Raw genomic sequence first — 19821 nt, 5'->3', positions numbered from 1 at the left:
TTGGCCCGTGAAAGCCAAGTCTGACCATTCAGGTCTGGAAACCTGAGGGATCAGCCGGGGAAAGGACTAGAAAGAAGTGGACAGAAGAGAAAGAAGAAAAAGTGAGCCGAAGCAGCAGAGCTCAGAAACGGAGGCAGATGGCAGAGGCCGTGGCTGGGGCAGGAAGCCTCAGACCCGCTGACGATGGGAGAAGGTGCAGTAAGCGCACCCGTGAAGGCTCTCTGCTCTCATTTCTGGCGTCTGGGCCGGGACGACTCAAAGTCCAGGACTGCCCACCAGGGCGGCCACTGTGGCCTCCCCGTGGCAGGTTGCTTCTGAGATGGTCCCAGTGAACTCTGCCTCCTGGTACTCTGGGCTACCACTTCCGTGGTCAGATCATGAGACTGTAATGTCCATTTTGCCAGCAGACCATCTTTCTTACTGGCTTTGATGGACAAGTTGCTACGCTGGGAGTCCTGCCTGGCAAGGAACTGAGTTCTAGTCGGCTAAAAAGTGAGGCTTTCCAACTAAGGGCGTTTGGGGAGCTGAGCCTGCCAACAACCGTGTGAGCTTGGACGTGGCTCCTTCCCCAGCTGAGCCTTCAGATGAGGCCCAGCCTCTGTCAATACCTCGGCTGTAGCCTGTGAGATACTCTGAAGCTGATAACCCAGCTAAGTTGTCCCCGGATTCCTGACCACAGAAACTGTGCGATGATAAATGTGTGTCATTTTAAGCCACTAGGTTTGTGCTAACTTGTTATGTGGCAATAGATAACTAATACACCGCAGTGCCCTGGCTTCCTTGCAATATGGAGGTCTCTGGGTGATCAGACCCTTACTGAGTGGCTCAGGGCTCCAAGTTCAAGGCTTACAATCAAACAAAAAGCCCTCCCGGATTCAAAGGGAGGGAACACAGAGAAGCATGCCAAGCTCACGTGTTGGGGAGGAGGACGGGTGGGAGATAATGTTGGGACTGTTTAGGGAAAACAGTCTGACACAGCCCGCCCTCGGCCACAACAGCTCACATCTCTCCCACGTGCAGAATACGCTCACTCGACTCCAAGACCCCGAAAGTCTCACCCACCATGGTGTGCATGCTCAGACTCGAGATGCAGGATCTAGTCCTGTAAATCAGTGCAGATGGGTGCTGGGTGAGGGGGGCGTTCTTCAAGGCCTTCACCCGGGGGTTGTTCCCCCTGCCTCGGCTCTGCCTCTGAGTCATACTTCCTTTTTCATAAGAAAACGGAGTTTGCAACCAAACGGCTTTCCCAGCCTGCTTCCTTCCTCGAATAGTTCGAGTCCAAAAGCCTCTTTTTCATTTTGTCCTGTCTTCATCCCACTGAGTCCAAGAACCTAATTAATTCCTCTCAAAACCTGGGGGATGCCTATGTGTTCATTTAAAATCCATTCTATGAGATAAAAACCTTACCCACAAACCTTTTTCTTTTTTTTTAAATAGACTTTTTTAAGAGCAGTTTTAGGACTTCCCTGGCGGTCCAGTGTTTAGGACTTGGTGCCTTCACTGTGGGGCCCCAGGTTCGATCCCTGGTTGGGGGACTAAAATCCCACATGCCTCGCGGTACAGCCAAAAAAAAAATAAAAGCAGTTTTAGGTTTATGGAGAGTCAGAGAGTTCCCATATGCACCGGCCCCTGGTCATTTCCCCTCTTATGAACGTGTTGCATTAGTGTGGTATATTTGTTACAATTGATGAGCCAATATTGATACTTGATTACTAACTAAAGTCCGTAGTTTACATCAGGGGTCACTCTTGGTGTTGTGCATCCTGTGGGTTTGGGCAAATGTTTCATGTCGCGTATCCACCATTACAGTGTCATACAGAGTAGTTTCGCTGCCCTAAATATCCCTGTTCTCCACCTCTCCACTCCCCCGCCTCCCCCCACCCCTTGGCAACCACTGATTACCGTCTATCGTTTTGCCTCTTCCAGAATGTCACATAGCTGGAATCATACAGTCTACAGCCTTTCCAGATTGGCTTCTTCCGCTCAGCACCACAAAACTTTTTGCATTAAGCCCTCTCTACCCTCACATGAGGATGCAGTAGGTGGATCCCCTTGAGAGCTTAGAATCTACTGCAAGGTGTGCTCTGGAGATCCTCAGAAAGCCTTTGTGAAAGCGTTTATGAGGCATCTCGACATTTTTCTCTGAAGTCTCAACAAAGGATCTTCTAGTCCCATTTGGACTTCTTTGTTCTGAAGCCCTTGACTTTGAGACTCCTCTGCTGGCTGAAAAGACTGTCCTGGTCCTTTGCATTCCCTCCTAATGCCACTTGGAATTTTGCTTTTAGCTCATCCCTCTCCTTTTAAATTTTATTACGGTGCCTTCAACATTCTGCCTGGAAACCGTCTTAGCTTAGATCATCAGGTTTGCTGCATACACTTGGTGTCTGTTTTCTGTGCTACTGCAGGCAACAGTTGTGCTAAACTTTCTGCCACCAAATTATGAAGGTTTCCTTTCTTCCCACGTCCAATAGCTTTCTCTTTGCTTCTCTTCAAGCTCTCGCCAACTTCCTCCAAGACAATCAGGCTTCTGCCCACCTCGCACTCTCACAGCCGATGCCACATGTTTTAGGTCTGAGCGACAGCAGCACAGCAAGGCACTTAATATACATCACTTTCCTAATCATTACATCTGCCTTGCAAACTGTGTAAGGGATTGTAATCCCCGTTTATAGGAGTGGAAATGGAGGCGGAGAAACTGTATGACTTGTCACAAATCACACAGTAGGTGAGGAAGCTGAATGTTGAAAAACAATTTTAAAAATTGGATAGCATGGTAGCCTTGGGACACTTAGTGAAGGAACAACATAGTAGTATGTGAGTCTGTAATGGTTAAATGTGCCATTTAAGATGATCTTGAAAAAAAAAGATGATCTTGGGACTTCCCTGGTGGTCCAGTGGCTAAGACACCGCACTCCCAATGCCAGGGGCCCATGTTCGATCCCTGGTTGGGGAATTAGATCCTACATGCATGCCACAACTAAAGATCCCATATGCCGCAACTAAGACCCAGTGCAGCCTAAATAAATAAATAAAATAAATATTTTTTAAAAATTTACTTTATTTATTTTTGGCTGCATTGGGTCTTCGTTGCTGCGCACAGGCTTTCTCTAGTTGTGGTGAGCCGGGGCTACTCTTTGTTGCTGTGTGCGGGCTTCTCATTGCGGTGGCTTGTCTTTGTTGCAGAGCATGGGCTCTAGGCGCATGGGCTTCAGTAGTTGTAGCACGCGAGCTCAGTAGTTGTGGTGCATGGGCTTAGTTGCTCCGTAGCATGTGGGATCTTCCCGTACCAGGGCTCGAACCTGTGTCCTCTGCATTGGCAGGTGGATTCTTAACCACTGCGCCACTAGGGAAGTCCAATAAAATAAATATATTTTTTTAAATGTGTAAAAAAAAAAAAATGATCTTGAGCCACGAGAAGAAGGGTCACTAACATTTGGTATACTCTACTCATTGAGGTAAGTGATTACATCATACAGTTTACAGAGTTGTCCATAAAATTAAAATTTCGTGCTTAAACAATTTACCTTCATGCATCCTGAAAAAGCACTCATTCCCCCTCCTTCCCTCCCTCTCTCTTGTCTTTCCTTCAGATTTTTGGCAGTTTTTTATGTGCAATATTACTACAACACAGGTGTCTTGATTCCTGGGTGCCCAGGTACTTGTGAATTATGACTCACAGGCAGAAATGCTATCATTGAGAGGCCAACCAAACACAGAGGACACCCAAGGGTCCTCCATGACTCCAAGATCCATCTGCTCAGAGGATGGAAGTGTACCAGAGCACCTTTGACTTGAGCTAAATGAAACAACCAACCCCTAACGTGTCCATTAGACAGATTCCTTTTTAAAAATTAATTAGCTTTTTAGGGCTTCCCTGGTGGCACAGTGGTTGGGAGTCCGCTTGCCGGTGCAGGGGACACGGGTTCGTGCCCCGGTCCGGAGGATCCCACGTGCCGCGGAGTGGCTGGGCCCGTGAGCCATGGCTGCTGGGCCTGCGCGTCCGGAGACTGTGCTCCGCAGCGGGAGAGGCCACAACAGTGAGAGGCCTGCGTACCGCAAAAAAAAAAAAAAAAAAAATTAGTTTTTTGAATTTTATTTTATTTATTTTTTTATACAGCAAGTTCTTATTAGTTATCTATTTCATACATATTAGTGTATATATGTCAATCCCAATCTCCCAATTCATCCTCCCACCCCCCCATCCCCCCACCACCCCCACTGACCACTTCCCCCCTTGGTGTCCATGCGTTTGTTCTCTACATCTGAGTCTCTAATTCTGCCCTGCAAACCGGTTCATCCCGTTAGACAGATTCTTGAGAGGTAGTTGGGCCTTGGGAAGCTCAGGCATCAGTATGGGGCTGCTATCACCATGCCTACTGGCCAGAATGAGGACAGAGCTCAGCCTTCTGGCTTGGCCAGAGCGAAATTTGCAGGAGCTTGTACAAGCAGCACTTGGGGGTGTGTGTGTGAATGTGGATATCCCAGAATCCAAGGACAGCTGTTCACAGTTCATCTCTGCTCCCCAGGCCTGTGGCTGCTCTCCTCCCTTCACCTCTTCCCCAGGTCCCCAGATAAGGAGTTGGAGGTTGGCCCAGGTGGAGTCCGGTGTCCACTCTGGTCCAGTCAGCTCTAGCCAGGGGTTAGAGGAGGTCACGTGGCTGGGCTGCTCCCTCTGCAGGTCTGTGGCTGGACAGATTTCTTTTTTTTAAAGGAGATAATTTTATTTATTTATTTATATTTATTTTCGCTACTCCGGGTCAGTTGCCGCTCGTGGGATCTTTGCTGCAGCACGCGGGCTCTTAGTTGCATCATTCGGACCTTTAGTTGAGGCATGCGGACCTCTTAGTTGTGGCATGCATGTGGGATCTAGTTCCCCGACCAGGGATCCAACCTGGGCCCCCTGCATTGGGAGTGTGGAGTCTTACCCATTGGACCACCAGGGAAGTCCTGGACAGATTCCTTAGGAAGGGTAACAGGAGAGACAGACAATCTGACGGAACTACATGTGCCTCGGTTCTTATTTATACAGGTTTTCTACTCTCTGGCAGGAAAGGAAAATGCTGCTTAGACCCCCAAGGAAAGTAAAGGAGAAAGAAAAGGGAAGAGGGTGCTTTGGTGACGTTAAGTCTACTTTCGGTCTCCTGTACACTCTTTGGATTGTCGGGCAGAAGGCAGCGTTGCGCCCTTGCTGACAGTTTGCGGCGCTCCCCGACCCCTTTGTTCATCTAGGGGCCTCGCTGCCCCTGCGTATCTCTCTCCGCAGGTTCTGGGATACTACGCGCCTCTGGCTCGGCCACACCCTTCCCTCTGCCAGGAACGGCCCGCCTCCCCATCACCTTGGCTTCCTGGCAAATTCCTGCTCATTCTTTAAAACCTTGTTTTGAATCACCTCAGTAAGACTCTGACAACACCCTCTAGACAAAATTCATCACTTTTTCCTCTGTACATTAAAAAAAGTCGTTTTATTATGGAAAATTTATTTAGGGTACAAAGGCAGACAGAATTCTTCTGTACAATTTTTGCTCAGAAACGCACACTCTCCTCACTGCTTATATTACCCGGGCTGTAAAGACGCGTGTCCTTGTATCTGCTCTCCTAGGTCGAGGCCCTGAGCGCGCCCAGTACCCTGTGCAGGGGAGGTGCTCAATATTTCTCAGATGCAACAGAAATTATCATCTGGTCCAACGCACCCATTTTACAGATGAGTTACCCGAGGCCCCAGTTCAAGGAGTCAATGCAGTCGGCCCTCTTGATTACCAGAAAAGTAGTGGGACAGATATGGTACCTCGCCTGCCCTGCTCTGCCCTTCCCTGGTCCACTAAGCCGGCGTCCGGGCTCCGACCCCCGGGCGTGTGCCGGCGCGCCACCGCCCGGCCCGGCGGCCGCTCCCTCCGCCCTCCTCCCGCTGCCACCTGGCGCGGCCCCGCCCAGCCCGGACTGCGGACCAGAAAGTGGCGGCGACGCCCCGGAAGGAACCATTCGCGCCAGGGGGGTGTGGCGGCGGAGGACGGCTGTCGCCTTGGCGACCCCCACCCTCGGACCGCTTGCGTTGCGGCTGCAGTGCAGGGGCCGCGGGGACTGGCCCGGGCCGAACGGGGTAGAGCGCGGGGCCGGGCTCAGGGCTGCTGCCTCTCCAGGCCGGGCGTCGGGAGGCGCGGCCCGCGGGGCTCCGCCAGGTATGGGGCTGCGCGAGGCGGGGCTCAGCGCTCACCTCCGCGCGGCGGGGCGGGGCCGGGGCCGGGCAGGGCCGCCCGTCCTCCCCGCCCCCACCCCTCCCTCTCCCGGCCCGGGATTTGCGACTTGGGAGCCCGCGCCCCGCGGCCTCGCCGCCTCACTTTCCTGGGAGCGGCAGCCACGGCGGCACCATGAGGAAGTCGTACTCAGGTGGGCGCCGCGCCCGGATTGGGGAGGGGTGTGTCCCGGGGCGAGCCCCTTTCACCTGAGCGGAGGCGGTCGCGGGTGGCCGAGTGGGTCCTCGAGGCGGGGACACCGCGGGGCTCCGGGCTCCCGGGGCAGATTTTGATGTGTGGGGCGTTCCCGCCGGCCAGTTGACGCAGCTCCACCCCGCATCGGGATCGCGGGGTCCTGGAGGCATTGAACCCCTCGACGGACTTGGCTTTCTCCTTTGCTCCAAGCCGCCGCTGCAAGGCAGCGGGGCCCGCGCGCTGGTCCGAGACCACAGGTGCCTGGGGGAGACCGGGTGCTCGAGACCTCCGACCCGTGCACGGTTGGGCCCCGATTATGACCTTGGCCGAGGGTCCCCTGTATGTCGGCCACTACTCGCTCAGGTGTCTGGAGGGGCCACTGTGGGAGCCGCTGCCCTGGGCTGGCCGGCCTTCCTGTTTGCCCTCCTCCCCCCTTGCACCTTCTCTGGAATTGCTGACTTTACAGGCGCCGAGGGTGCAGGCGTTTTGTGGTCCACCCCCGCCCCCCCCCGCAACCTCCGCGGGGCGTAAGTGTGCGTGGGTGGGGGCTGGGTAGAGGATTTCCTTGGGGTCAGCCTCCAGGACTGGTGGTCCAGGTCACAGCATCCTTTCTTCCCGTGAACTCCTGTTATTCCTCTACCCAGTGGAGAACGGGAACTTCGCCAAATGGGACCATCCAGCTGCACCCCAGCTTGGCAACTCGGATTCACCTTTTAGGTATCAAGATGCTGTCAGGTGTGCTGGCATCCTAGGTCCACTAGCAGGCCTGACCTCACATAGGTGGAGGGGGCCTGACCAGTTCTTATCATGTGCACAGGATCCTTTGTAAACATTTCCCCCTTGGGTACTCTGAAGTTCCATTCTATGGATGGGTAAACTGAGGCCACGAGCCTTGAAGGGCAGGTTAAGGGTAATCCAGATCTCTGTTCTTTTTTTATTTTTTTATTTTATTTATTTATTTTTGGCTGCCTTGGGTCTTCGTTGCTGTGCTGGGGCTTTCTCTAGTTGTGGCCAGCGGGGGCTACTCTTTGCTGCACTGTGCAGGCTTCTCACTGCCATGGCCTCTCCCATTGCGGAGCACGGGCTCCAGGCGTGTGAGCCTCAGGAGTTGTGGCTCGCGGGCTCCAGAGCGGAGGTTCAGTAGTTGTGGCGCACGGGCTTAGCTGCTCCGCGGCATGTGGGATCTTCCCGGACCAGGGCTTGAACCCGTGTCCCCTGCACTGGCAGGCAGATTCTTAACCACTGTGCCACCAGGGAAGCCCTCTGTTCTTTTTTATTTCCCTTTTTTTCTTTGTGATTTTTTTCCCCAAAGGATCCAGGCAGGATCTTTGTCTTCCTCAGTTGTCGAATTATAAACAGCATCTCTTCTTCTGCTAACCCTGCAAAATTTCTCCTCATGTTCCTCCCCTTAATCTATTTGGACATGAAGTTTTCTGCCAAGGACTCATGAATTAATTTTTCTTCATAAGAGGACAGAGTCATGGTACTTAGTTGGAGCTGAAGAGGTCATTTGGGCCATTTTGGGGGTCATTTTTTGACCCTTCCTTTGGGTCATTTTTTTCCAGTCTCCTCCTGCTTTCCACATTCAGAAAGGAAAACAAGTAAAGAACAACTCGTCTCAAAGAGGGTTACTCAGAACTTCCCCCTAAAATGGCCTTCCGGGCCAGTGGCATAGAATTTCAACTTTCACCCCCTGTTGCAAACAGCATGGCCCTCAGACACCCTGCTCACAGCTCCGTCTCAGGAGCGTGGGAGCGTTGATGTAATGGTGGGGGAGGAGGGGGCTTCCAGGTGGCATACGCTGGGGTTTGGTGCTCAGCCTCCCTCCCCAACATGCTCCAAATACTTGAGATGGTTGTGGGCATCACTGCCCCACGCGGCCCTTTCCCTGGGTTCTGCAGCCCAGTGTGGCCCAGGGACCCCAGCTGGCTTTTGCCTTTGGCTCTCAAACTTTGCCTCCTGCTGATCAGTCTAGACAGTGGGGGCCACCAGGGCCCGCCCCCCCCGCCCCCCCGCTCACTTGGCCTTTTCCTGGGGGGACTTTGAGACCCTACTACACAGATGCCAGAGGGCCCCTGGGGCAGGCTCAATGTCTGTTCTCCTCCACGCCTGCCCCCTCCTGCCCTGGCAAATTAAAAAAAAAAAAAAAAAAGAAGACGAAGGCTTTTGCAGTAGTTAGAAGTAGAGTTCATGGGTGGGTAGGAATCAGCTCTTGTAAAGGCAGCCTCCGTGGCTCCAGTGTTTACCTGAAGGGGCAGGGCCCTGGAGGATGGGCCTGGAAGGGCTTGGACCTCTTCCAGCTTGTTCTCCTCCTGGCGATGGTCCAAGGCGAGCTGGGTCACTCTGTTGCAGTTGTATGGGGTCGGGCTGGAGGGGGCCGGCCCAGGGGCGGGGTGGCCGCTTGGCCCCATTCTGAGGGGCTCCGGTTCTCTTAGTGCCCCCCGCCCCCACCGCCCGGTTCTGAGGAGAGGCATTTTGCAGAAGTCAGACTGACCCCTGTGTAGCATCAATGCCATGAAATTAAGGAAAGCAGCAAACTGAAAAATTCCCAGTGTCAAAAATTCAAGGACAGCCAACCGGGAGGGCTTTTATTTTTCACCTGGGTTGAGTGGGATGATTGCTTCTGGACCTATTTATGGGCTCCAAAATAAATCAAATATGTTCTCGGTAGAGCTGGCTTGAACACTCATGAGTCTCTGAAAAGCGGGGAATTTTCAAAATGTTTGAGGGGATCCCGAGTGCCTTAGGTATACATTCACTGGACACACATTATGTGTTAGGCCTGTGCAGCCAGGCCCTCAACGGTACAAAGATGATGGAAAGACGTGGTCCTTGCTTGCAGGGAAGCTGCATTCTCATTGGGGAGGCAGGATGCAGGGGGGCCCCCGGCTGGTTAACACCCCCCAACCCCCTCCCGAGCAGTACAGGTTCCAAATGCCCAGGTGGGAGGTTTCAGGGGGAGACAAGATTGAACTGGGCCTTGAGGAGTGAGCAGCTCTGAGAAGGTGGAGAATAAAAAGGACCCTTCTAGGTGGGGAGCAGAGTGAATGCCCAGTGGGGCTGCGGGATGCCAGGTGGGTGTGTGGGAGCTCTGTCTGGTAGCTCCAGTTCTGCTCCACGCTCTTCCTGGATCTACCTCACCTGATGCTCCAACGGGGCAGAGCTGCAAGCGGTGTGGCCCAGTGGTTCATAGCACGGGCTCCTGGAATTCAATCGTAGGCTGGCACCTCCTCGATGTGGGGCAAGGTGCTTGATCTCGGGTGTCTCCTTTGCCTCATTTGTTAAACAGGGACGGATGCCAACTGGTTGTAAAGATGAAATGAACTGTTGCATAAAAGGCTTGAAAATGCCTCTCCATCCATAACTTCCTGCTGTTGTCTTCACTGTCCTTATCAACAGCTGGAAGGACGTGTTACCGCCTTTGCCAGGATGCCTGGGGGCTGCCGGCACCCTCCCTGGGCCTTTGCTGGTCTGGAGGCCAGGAGGGTGGCCTCTCCCCCAGCCCCTTGGTGCCAGAGTGGGCTGCTCTCTGCACCCCTCCGGTGTCCTGAGCTTGGGGCTTCTGGTTGCGTACCAGCTCGCGTGGAGCCTGCCGTTCAGTGGCCATGGCTCTCCTGGGAATTCTCAGTGGCACAGATGCTCATAGCCGAGGCCCCCGAGCCACGGAAGTGGGGAGTAAAATCAGACCAGTGTGCACCTGGGAATTATTCGGAGATGCTTGGTGGCTTTCAGGAGATCCCCGAAGAGGTACCTGGCCTACCAAAGGTTAAAAAGCTCTTGCACTAGCGACTCAGAGGCCTGGGCAAGGCGGGAGGCTGCACCCAGAGGAGGCGGATTAGAGAGATTAGCCAGCGAGAGGCCTTCCCCACGCCCGGCGCTCCGGGAGCTGAGTTCTGGGAAGGAGAGGAGAGCAGGTCCCCAGAGCGCTAGCCCCGGGTGAGGGCGAGGAGGGGAGTGTGCCAAGGCCGGTTCCTTCCCCTGCTCGCCCTGCGCCCCCTCCTGCTGGCCCGCCTCCCTCTCTTCATGCCCCAGCCTGCTTGCTCCAGTTCCTGCAGGGACCTGGGCGGAGACGAAGAGCCACCTGTGGCAGTCAGTCCATGGCCCCCTTGGACTCGTGCCCAGGATCATGGACCTCGAGATCCCCCAGTTCTGGGGGAGCTGGCAGAGCCTGAATCCTTCTCGGCCTGTTGCAGAGGAGGGAGGCCAGCTCCTGTCTGCCCGCCCCTCCGGCTCACCCCAGACCACAGTCGCCTGCCCGTCAGCCTATCCCCAGCCTGCCCAGAGGGGTTCTGAGAACTGAGTGCTACGCACCTGGCAACGTGCCTGAGTTTGAGACAGCCCACCTTCCTCCTGGAACCCCCCGGGTGACCAGTTCAAGCCAGGACAGGTGCAGAAGGGACACCGGCTCGCTGCTCAGGAGCAGCGGTCTGGAGTTTACGTCCAGGTGGAAGGGCGGGCTGGCCACGTGCCTGGAGCTCCCGTGTGGGTGTTAGCAGCAGAGGACATCTCCCCAGGGACCCCAAGAGCAGGAAAAAGGCACTTCCTATCCTCCACCCAGCTTTTTGGGCTGCCCTCCTCTGAGACTCATCCCACATGGATGGGACCTGGGAGTGGGACCTCGTTTCCGCACGCCCTGCTGTTTGTCCATGAGCAGCGTTGAGAGGCGTTGCGTGGGCTCTGAAGTTTGCTTAAGATGTACTTGATAAGAAGCGTTCAGCAAACAGCAGTGCAGGGCCCGGCCCTGGGACGACCAGTGAGTGCCAGTTCCTGGGCGGATCCAGCTGGTGGCCTTGGGGGGAGGGGGGCTGGAGAGAGAGACCCCAGGCCTGGGGGGTGTGCGCGGTTGGGTGGGGAGGGAGGTGACATGCTGAGCTCCTACACCCTTGTTGAAGCTATTACTTTGGGACACCCCGGCCCTAGGCATTGCTGGGGGATTTATGGGGGACCGGTGGATGCTAGTGGCCGGGTGAAGCCCCCTGCGGACCTGTGTGGGCGTGCAGCGCACAAGATCACAGCCCCCACTGTGCTCCAGGAGAGACCTCGGCCAGAGAGTCCCAGTGGCAGCTGCTAGAGGTTGCCTGGTCCAGAAGCACTAACCAAAGGAAGCCTGTCCTGGTGGGCACAGGGCCCTGGGGTCGGGGGTACTGCGGTCAGGCCTGGGACCATGGCGCACTGAGCTTCGATGGGAGAACTGAAGTGTCCCCGAGGCCGCTGGGCTGGTTGTCCCTGCCCCTGCCTACAGTTGGGCCCAGAAGCTGCAGCAGCCAGGTTGAGCTGGGGGGTGCCCATCTCCCCAAGGTCCCTGGCCTGTTTTGAGTCTCCCTGTAGGTTCAGTCATTCATTCCAGAAGTGTCTGCCGGGTGCCCCTGAGTCCTTCCTGCATGCTGGTGGCTCTCAGCACTGCTCTGGAAGGGTGGCCTGGCCTCGGGTCTCCTGGGCTGAGTGTGGCACTCTGCTCCCAGCCCAGTTTCTCTCTGTCTTATCTCCCTGTGCCCGCCCTGGGCCTGGGTCCCTTTGCAGCCCACGTGAAGGGGGGCATTGAGCCGCTGCCCACAGCGGGCGAAGCGGCTCCAGGCGTCCTGCTGTCAGCGGCCTCTTGGAAGCCTTGCAACAACTGAGCTTTGTTCCAGGCCTAATCTGACCTGGTTCTGCGAAGCGTGACTGCTGGCAGCCTGTAGGCCTCCGGGACGGGAAAAGGGACATCGGCGGGGAGAGTAAGATGATCCCGGGTCGCAGGGCGGCCCTTGGCCCAGGCTGCCTCTGGCTGGAATGAGAGTCACGGTCATCCTCTGAGCGATGCTGGCTTTGTGATGGGAAGAGGAACCCTGCATGGCCGCTCCGGCCTGCGTGTGTGGACCCCAGCTTCCCAGGGGCCCCTCGAAGTGCTGGGTGGGGCAAGAAGGGCCAGATCACTCTCCCTGGGGAGTAGCGCCCTCCCTGGCCCAGGGTTTCAGAGGCAAGGCTGAGGGAGGAGTCTTCCTTTCCCGGTGAGGGATGGGGGGTCCTTACCCTCTTTCTGGCTCCTGGGGAGGGCTTGCTTCTCCCCGGACTCTTAAAGGGCATGCAGTGAAGCCTTGGCTGTGGCTGGGCCCCCCTGGGCGCCCCAAGGCTGTACCTGGGAACTGGGGGCTGGCCACATCCACCCTAGATCTCCCTGAGAGCCGTGCCTGGGCCCCTTGTCCCAGCCGGGCTAGGCGTGTCGGGGCAGCAGTGGAGACTGTCTGCCCAGGCTGGGGATCACTCCCAGCGAGCGTGGTTACCAGGAAGACCTGGGAAGGGGCAAGCTGGCAGGCCGCCTTGGGCTTGTCCTGCAGATCAATCTGATCTGATCTGCATCCTGGGGCTTTCACAGCCCTCCCCTGGACTGTGCCTTCTGTTTCCACCAGGATCAGAACCCAGTGGGAGAATAATGCTTCTGTAACCCAAGCCACTTGGAAGTGGGTTAAATCCAGCCCCTGCCATCTTCCAGCCTAAGGACTAGGCTAATCCACCTGGAGGGCTGTGGAGGGTGGTTTGCAAAACTCACTAATGAGCACGTGACTTTGACTCTAGCTACAGGGTCCAACGTGTGTGTTGAAGGACAGGTGGTGGGTTTTTGTGCAGAGGTGACCCGGTATAGACACCGTGGGGACACCAGGTGGTGGAATAACAGCCGAGTACACGCAGTGGCGGCGGCATGGGACTGGAGGGGAGGAGGTGGTGGATCTCTCGTCAATGTTAGGCGCCTGAGGTGTGGTCAACGGACCCTCAGCAACGGGGAGTGGGTCGTCCTGGTGGCAGCGCCTTCCTGGTAGCTGGGGATTGACACTCTAGCTGCCAAGCGTGTGCTTTAGTTTTTAAAGGAAGCCTTTCTCAAATACACCGTGTATCTCTTCTTTCTCTTTTGCCTTTATTTATTTGGTTGTTCACTTTGTTCATTACTCGTTACCAAACAGTGTGAACAGGAAATTAAAAGGACAAATTCTCCAATCGCATCGGTCACAACATTGCTTTTTCTGTTCCCTTTAGTACTTGTTTCCACATGCATAGGACGCATCGTTTGATTTAACTATCAAAGGCGTATAAGTTTTTTTTTCACAGAGTTGCGTATTCTCTGTACAAATCGTTTTTTGGTTTTTTTTTTTTGCGGTACGCGGGCCTCTCACTGTTGTGGCCTCTCCCGTTGCGGAGCACAGGCTCTGGACCGGGGCACGAACCCGCGTCCCCCGCATCGGCAGGCAGACTCTCAACCACTGTGCCACCAGGGAAGCCCTGTACAAATCGTTTTTAACTCTGCTCTTTTCACTTGAAATCAGATCTCACGCATGGATTCCCTGACCACAGTTTGAACGGCTCTTCAGAGAGGATGCTCCCGAATTCACTTAGCCATCCTCTCGCCAGAGCTCTTAAACGTTCTGCTGACGTTGGCGCTCTTCCTTGGTGATGTGCACCCGTGGCCCTGACGGAGGGTGCCTGCTGCGCTGAGCCGCAGATGTTGCAGTGGCCGTGCTTGTAGCTGTGAGACATGAGCTGGCTGGATACGTGTTCTTTTTTTTTTCCAACCAATGTTGTTTATTTATTTTTTTAGATGTTGGGGGTAGGAGTTTATTAATTAATTTATTTTTGCTGTGTTGCGTCTTCGTTTCTGTGCGAGGGCTTTCTCTAGTTGCGGCGAGCGGGGGCCACTCTTCATCGCGGTGCGCGGGCCTCTCACTATCGCGGCCTCTCTTATTGCGGAGCACGGGCTCCAGACGCGCAGGCTCAGTAGTTGTGGCTCACGGGCCTAGTTGCTCCGCAGCACGTGGGATCCTCCCAGACCAGGGCTCGAAACCGTGTCCCCTGCATTAGCAGGCAGATTCTCAACCACTGCGCCACCAGGGAAGCCCCCCCAAGTAAGTGTTCTTAACACAGCATTTTATTAAGAGGTTTAAGGAACAGAAAACGCCATTTGCCCTGATTATCAGCCTGCTTAGAGCCACTGAGAAGTCCCAGGGTTTACTTGTCCTTTAAAAGATCTGCCCATTGCCCACGGTCTGTGATTTCTCTCTCTGACTGGTGTGTAATGCCAGGGGCTCCCCCCACCTCGCCCTGCCTCTCCTTCTCTCCCTCTCTTCTTTGGCCCCTACTGGATGCTCATGTACCCTAGGAGGTGTCTCTTTGCTTCCTTGGGCCAGCCTGAATGTTCTAGTCTTGGCGATGGGCCACCTGCCCCCAGGTGACCAGCCACCTCTCCTGGAGATCATTTGTTCTGCTTCCGGGTTACCTGGGCAGTGGTTTCTTCTGGAATCTCCAGGCTCCCCAGGCCAGTCAACAGTGCTGCCTGTCGGGCCGACCCTCCAAGGCCGCTATTTCGTTTCTCTCACCTCCCCTCTTCCTTCCCAGGGCCTCTGCCCCTCAGTCCCTTATTGCACCTCTCTCTATGTATTAATATATCCTTGCATTGTAATCTCACGACCGTCGACAGGTTGAGTGAAACACGTGTACCTCTTTGGCGACTTGGTGCCCATGAAACAGAAGGGCTTGAAGACTGATGCAGCCTTTCCCGTATTCTGGGGCGTCCCCTTGCGGCTCCCTTTGCTGTTGTCAGCTGTTTCTGATCGCTAACCATCCTGCACCTTATCCACGATTTCCCCCTTGGTCCATTGGCCTTACTTTGTCAGTCTGCTCGTCTTTCTCACCTGTGCAGTCTGTTCATGGCGTGTGAACCGGGGTCTAACCAGGAAACAGAAACCACTCCAGGATTTAGAACAAGGACTCAAATGTACAGATGATAGAAAAGCCAAATCAAGCATAAGGAGGCAGCCAGGGTTGGGTGGGGTTTATACAGCTCTTTGAAGGTACGAATGGGATTATTTGTTACGAGTGAGAAAAGAAGTAACAGCAAATTATAAATTTTAAACAGCGGGCAAATTTCATAAGCATCCCCAAATCCAGAAAAATAACAATGTTTTTTTATCAATCAACTACTTGTTCTATCTCCAAAGTAATTTTTTTTCCCTACATTTTTTTGGCTGCATACTCTTTGATCACTTCTTTATATGATGACTATGTAATATCATTTTCTGTTGAATGAATAGAAAGTTAATTCATCTTCCTGGTTAATCAGAATTTAATTTTTGGTAGTTGGGATGCATGAAAACGTGTGGCTTAACTCAAGGGTTTGTGGTACTGCTGCTGGTTTTCACCCTACAAACACAAGAATTCTGGTAGATTCCATTTTATGTGATTCCCATCCAGAAAGAAATAGACAAGTATGGGCCATTTGTAACTGTACGTGATGCATTATTGCATTTCTTTCTGACCAGAGATACTTTCTGTTTTGAGTCGACATTGAAGAGAATTGAATTCTCTGCTTACAACTTTATATCTGGTGATTGGAATCATTTCCCATAGACTAGCTTCTGGCTCCATACGTTTCAAATCTTGCTGTCCCCCACTGCCCACGTTTTTCCGGCACCAGGTACTGCAGGACACGTTCGTATCTTATCCCTTCAGATTCTGCACAGTAGACAGATTTGGGAAAGTACATGGAAGGAGTACTCCTGGCCTTGCACACTGGGGCGACGAGCCGTCACTTAACTCTGCATGGAAATAACTGTGAACTATGTAAATAAAACCCAACTACATTCAAGCTAAATGTCTTTCCAATTCAACTTTTCCTTAGCAGGAGCCCCCAAATGCCAACAATCCCTCCACTGGTACCTTACACAGGAGAAAGGGTGATGGCCAGGAACTCAGAGAGGAAAGAGACAGCAATCTTAACTGGTGGGGGTTAAAATATCTTCTGTTTTGCCAGTTTTACAAAAACGCTATGGCCCTTCTCAGTGCCTTGAAACGGATGCACATGGGCCAAGGGCTCTGGTGCTTGAGGTTCCGTAGCTTCCCGGGGACAACCAGAGATGAGCCTGGGGGAGCCACTACCGCACCCCACCACCTGCGATCAGAGGATCAGAGAGAGGAAGGCGTGTTATCAGAATCCAGGGACCAGGGTCACCTGACGGGAGGCTGGACAAAGGTGGGCCTGCCTGGCGGGAGCTGCAGCTGCAGAATAGACAGAAACTACTGCTGGAGAAACCTTCCAAGGCAGAAAGCGGGGGAGAGATCTACCCTGGTTCTCCCTGGCTCCCACCTTCCAGTCTCATCCTATAGGTTGAATCTAGCCGAAAGGCTACAGACCTGGGGACCTGGAGACCTCAGCCTGCAGAGGTCAGCTTTTCTGCCACTAAAGAGAGCCTGGGAAGGGTGAAGAATGCGGGGTACACTTATGCTTAAAATTATTCATTGTTTATCTGAAATTCAGATTTACCTGAGTGTTGTGTACTTTAGATGGCAATGTCTTTTATGGGAGTGGGACCCAGAGTCCAGACGTCCAACTGGTGAACCTTCAAGGGAAGGGCTCTGTGGGTCCTTGGTCAGCATTGATGTCATGTGATGGACTTGGCCGTCTGGTGATGCCGCTGCCTGCTGGGCAGAGCCCTCCACATGCAGGAGCTGCTGGCACTTCCCCGGCCTGAGAGTGGGATACCAGTGCTGGCTCCCCGCTGGCCTCAGGAGAAAGGGGAAGACTGTGGTCCTGGGGGCAGCCAGAGAGGCAGGAGGCTCCTGGCCGAGGTCCTGGTGACCCTGTCCTTTCTGGAGGGACTCTCATGATTTTTAAGAAAAAATTGAGAATTGATTCCTTTCTGTAGATAAGCTCCTGTCATTACTGAAAATGGGTATTTGTGCACGAGTTTGCACAGCACCCCTTCCTGCAAAGCTCCCTTTTGAGAAAATGGTGACTTTCTGGCTGGGAAGGGCTGTCCAGCACCACTCATTGCTGGCACAGGAGCAGAAGGGGGTGTGTGTGTGTGTGTGTGTGTGTGTGTGCGTGTGTGCGTGCGTGCACGTGTGTGCGCATGGGGCCGAGTCACCCTCCACTGGAGACCACCTGCTTCCTGTTCTGCCCCTGTCCTTGGGTTAAGATGTCTGGGCTGTGTGAGACCCCAGGAGGGTTGGGGACGGCCACCCTGATTATGGGTGGGGACAGTGACTGCGACCCCAGTAGGAGAGGATGATGGTGCGTGGGTTCCCCATCATTGACGTAATAATAATAATCCGCGAACTCCAGAGTCTAGTTAGATTCTCAGTGCCCGTTTAACCTTGTATTTTACAATACCAGGATCTATCATAAAGGAAAAAACAAAAGGTCTTCTCAGTAACTGTATCCTTCTCTCTCTTATCCAGGCTCCCCAAATTATATACACAGGGGGACACCCATGAGCTGGGCATCCAGGCTCCTAGACGCGGGGCCAGCCCAGGTCTGCCAGGCTCCTGTGTCTGGTGGGGCCCATCTGTGGTGAAGGGGCAGGGAGGACATGGGGCTGTTTACCTGGAGGTGGGCCCTGCCGTCAGGCTGCAGTGGTGGCTCCCCACCCCGAATGCTGGTTCTACCAGGAAATGCTCCCCAGGGCGTCCTAGGTCTCCGCCCCCTGCCCAGCATCATCCCCTTTCTCTCCAGGACCAAGGAGCCCCATCTCTTTGTCTGGCCATCTTCTTTCCTATTTGAAATGCTGCCTTTTCATTCTCAGTGGGACACCAGCCAGCAGTGACTCCCCACTCCCTTCTCCTGTCTTTTTTGCTTCATCTCATCTGAAGTGTGTTTTAATCTCGTGGCCTCCACGTGGGAAACCTGACTGGTGTTTGTCACTGGCCTGTAGGTCATGAATATTTGTGAAATGGCCTTTGCCCTGGCCTAAGTGAGCCCAGACACCAGTTGGGGAGTTTCTGGTGTGGCCAGGTGTGGGAGGGCACCGGGATTCTGAGTCCCCCCAAATCCTGACTGTTTTCTCTGGATCGCAGAAACTGCCCCCCCCCATCTTCCTCTAATGTGCAGTCCATCCTGGAGGCTGGGAGGGTTTTCAGCTTCCCGTAGTTGGGAGGGAGTCAAATAGGGCTCCTGGTAGCCTTTCTTGGGGTAGCAGTATCCTGGCTATAACATGCAAGGTGCCTTGGTTATAACTTACATTTTGTCTAATGTATTAGCACAGGGCAGCCAAGCTTTGTTAATTTCCGATTGTAGATCCCTGGGTCCAGGCTGGTGTATGTGGCTGGCGTATAATAATAATTTATATTAGTATGTAATATATAATATGCTAATAGTGATAATATCTACTGAGTGTTCATTCTGTGCCAGGCACTGTGCTACGTGCCTACCATGTGTGACCTCGTTTAGTCTTAGTCACCTGTGAGTAATCCCCATCTCTGTCCCCATTCTGCAGATGGGGAAGCTGAGGCTTGGAAAGGGGAGGTTGTTTCCTGGGGCCTGCAGGGAGCGCCTGGCAAGGTCTGGATTCGAACCCTGTTCATCTGACTGCAGGCTTTCCTGCCTCCTTGGCCTCTGAGAACTCAAATAATTTGGTCTGGGATGTCGCCAGAGAGCTGAACTTCAAATCATCTCCTCTCTTTCCGAGTATGTTTTATTTAAAAATCACATAAAAATAACTCAGTTCTCCACTGGAAGGACCGAGCCTTTAGATGTCTTGGAGGCTTTTCTGGCTACCTCTTCGCGGGTCTCCGACACAGGCCTCAGTAGTTAGGTCCAAGGAACTGAATTGCAGCTGCTCTCGTTCTGGGGTTTCTCCCAGGGCTGAACTTCAAATCATCTCCTCTCTTTCCGAGTATGTTTTATTTAAAAATCACATAAAAATAACTCAGTTCTCCACTGGAAGGACCGAGCCTTTAGATGTCTTGGAGGCTTTTCTGGCTACCTCTTCGCGGGTCTCCGACACAGGCCTCAGTAGTTAGGTCCAAGGAACTGAATTGCAGCTGCTCTCGTTCTGGGGTTTCTCCCAGGGCTGCGGTGGAGGCGGCCCTGGGCGGGACGCTGGTTGGAGCGCGGGAAGCCCGGGCGGCTGCTTCCCGTTCTCTATTAAGGGAGCAGACTTGGCGTCTTCTCTGTGCCAGGGGCTGCCTGGCACGAGCTGCACGTTTTGGGAAATCTGAAAAATAAACAGTGTAAATAAAACATAACTCGACCGGAGAAATCTGAGACACATGCTGTTTTCCTCATCACCGTGTCTCCACCCCGACCGTGGCTTTGGTTCTTAGGGATCAGATGCCTGGGGTTGGGGTTTAACCTGAACAGACCCTCTTCATTTTTATCTTTGTCCAGAAGCCAGAGGCGGGGGCGAGGGTGGGCACCCAGCTGGCCTTGGGGGGATGCGCGGCCGGAAGTGACTGGATCCCCAGGAATGTGTGGCCGATCCTTCTCCATTCCTTGCCAGGCTGTTTCCATACTGGGGACTCACTGGATTTATGGGCTCAGCTGTCGCTCGCTAGTGCCACTTTCAGCCCAGACAGCCGACCCCTAAGTAGCTCGTGGTGCGCACGTGTGGCGTCGGGGGACAGATGTTAAGGGTTCTCGTGTATCGCTGTATGC

The 19821-nt window shown here is 53.9% G+C and overlaps 1 protein-coding gene across 3 annotated transcripts in view; it reads left to right on the top strand.

Annotated features, from left to right (window-relative positions):
* The first annotated feature begins 6259 nt into the window (after nt 1-6259).
* The window catches only part of SEPTIN9 (septin 9), a 165974-nt gene continuing 152412 nt past the window's right edge, over nt 6260-19821 (top strand). For 2 of the 3 annotated variants that reach the window (XM_030762117.2, XM_089901627.1), the window contains exon 1: nt 6260-6384. In XM_030762117.2, the coding sequence (XP_030617977.1) occupies nt 6366-6384 (19 nt within the window). In that variant the 5' untranslated portion in view covers nt 6260-6365. The remainder of the gene's footprint in view (nt 6385-19821) is intronic. The other variant, XM_089901629.1, reaches the window with a different exon arrangement.

The sequence above is a fragment of the Delphinapterus leucas genome, chromosome 19 (assembly GCF_059928025.1).
Source record: "Delphinapterus leucas isolate spDelLeu-1000000601 "Yukka" chromosome 19, BTC_Dleu_Yukka2, whole genome shotgun sequence".
NCBI lineage: Eukaryota > Metazoa > Chordata > Mammalia > Artiodactyla > Monodontidae > Delphinapterus > Delphinapterus leucas.
This window is presented reverse-complemented; position numbering and strand designations above follow the sequence as displayed.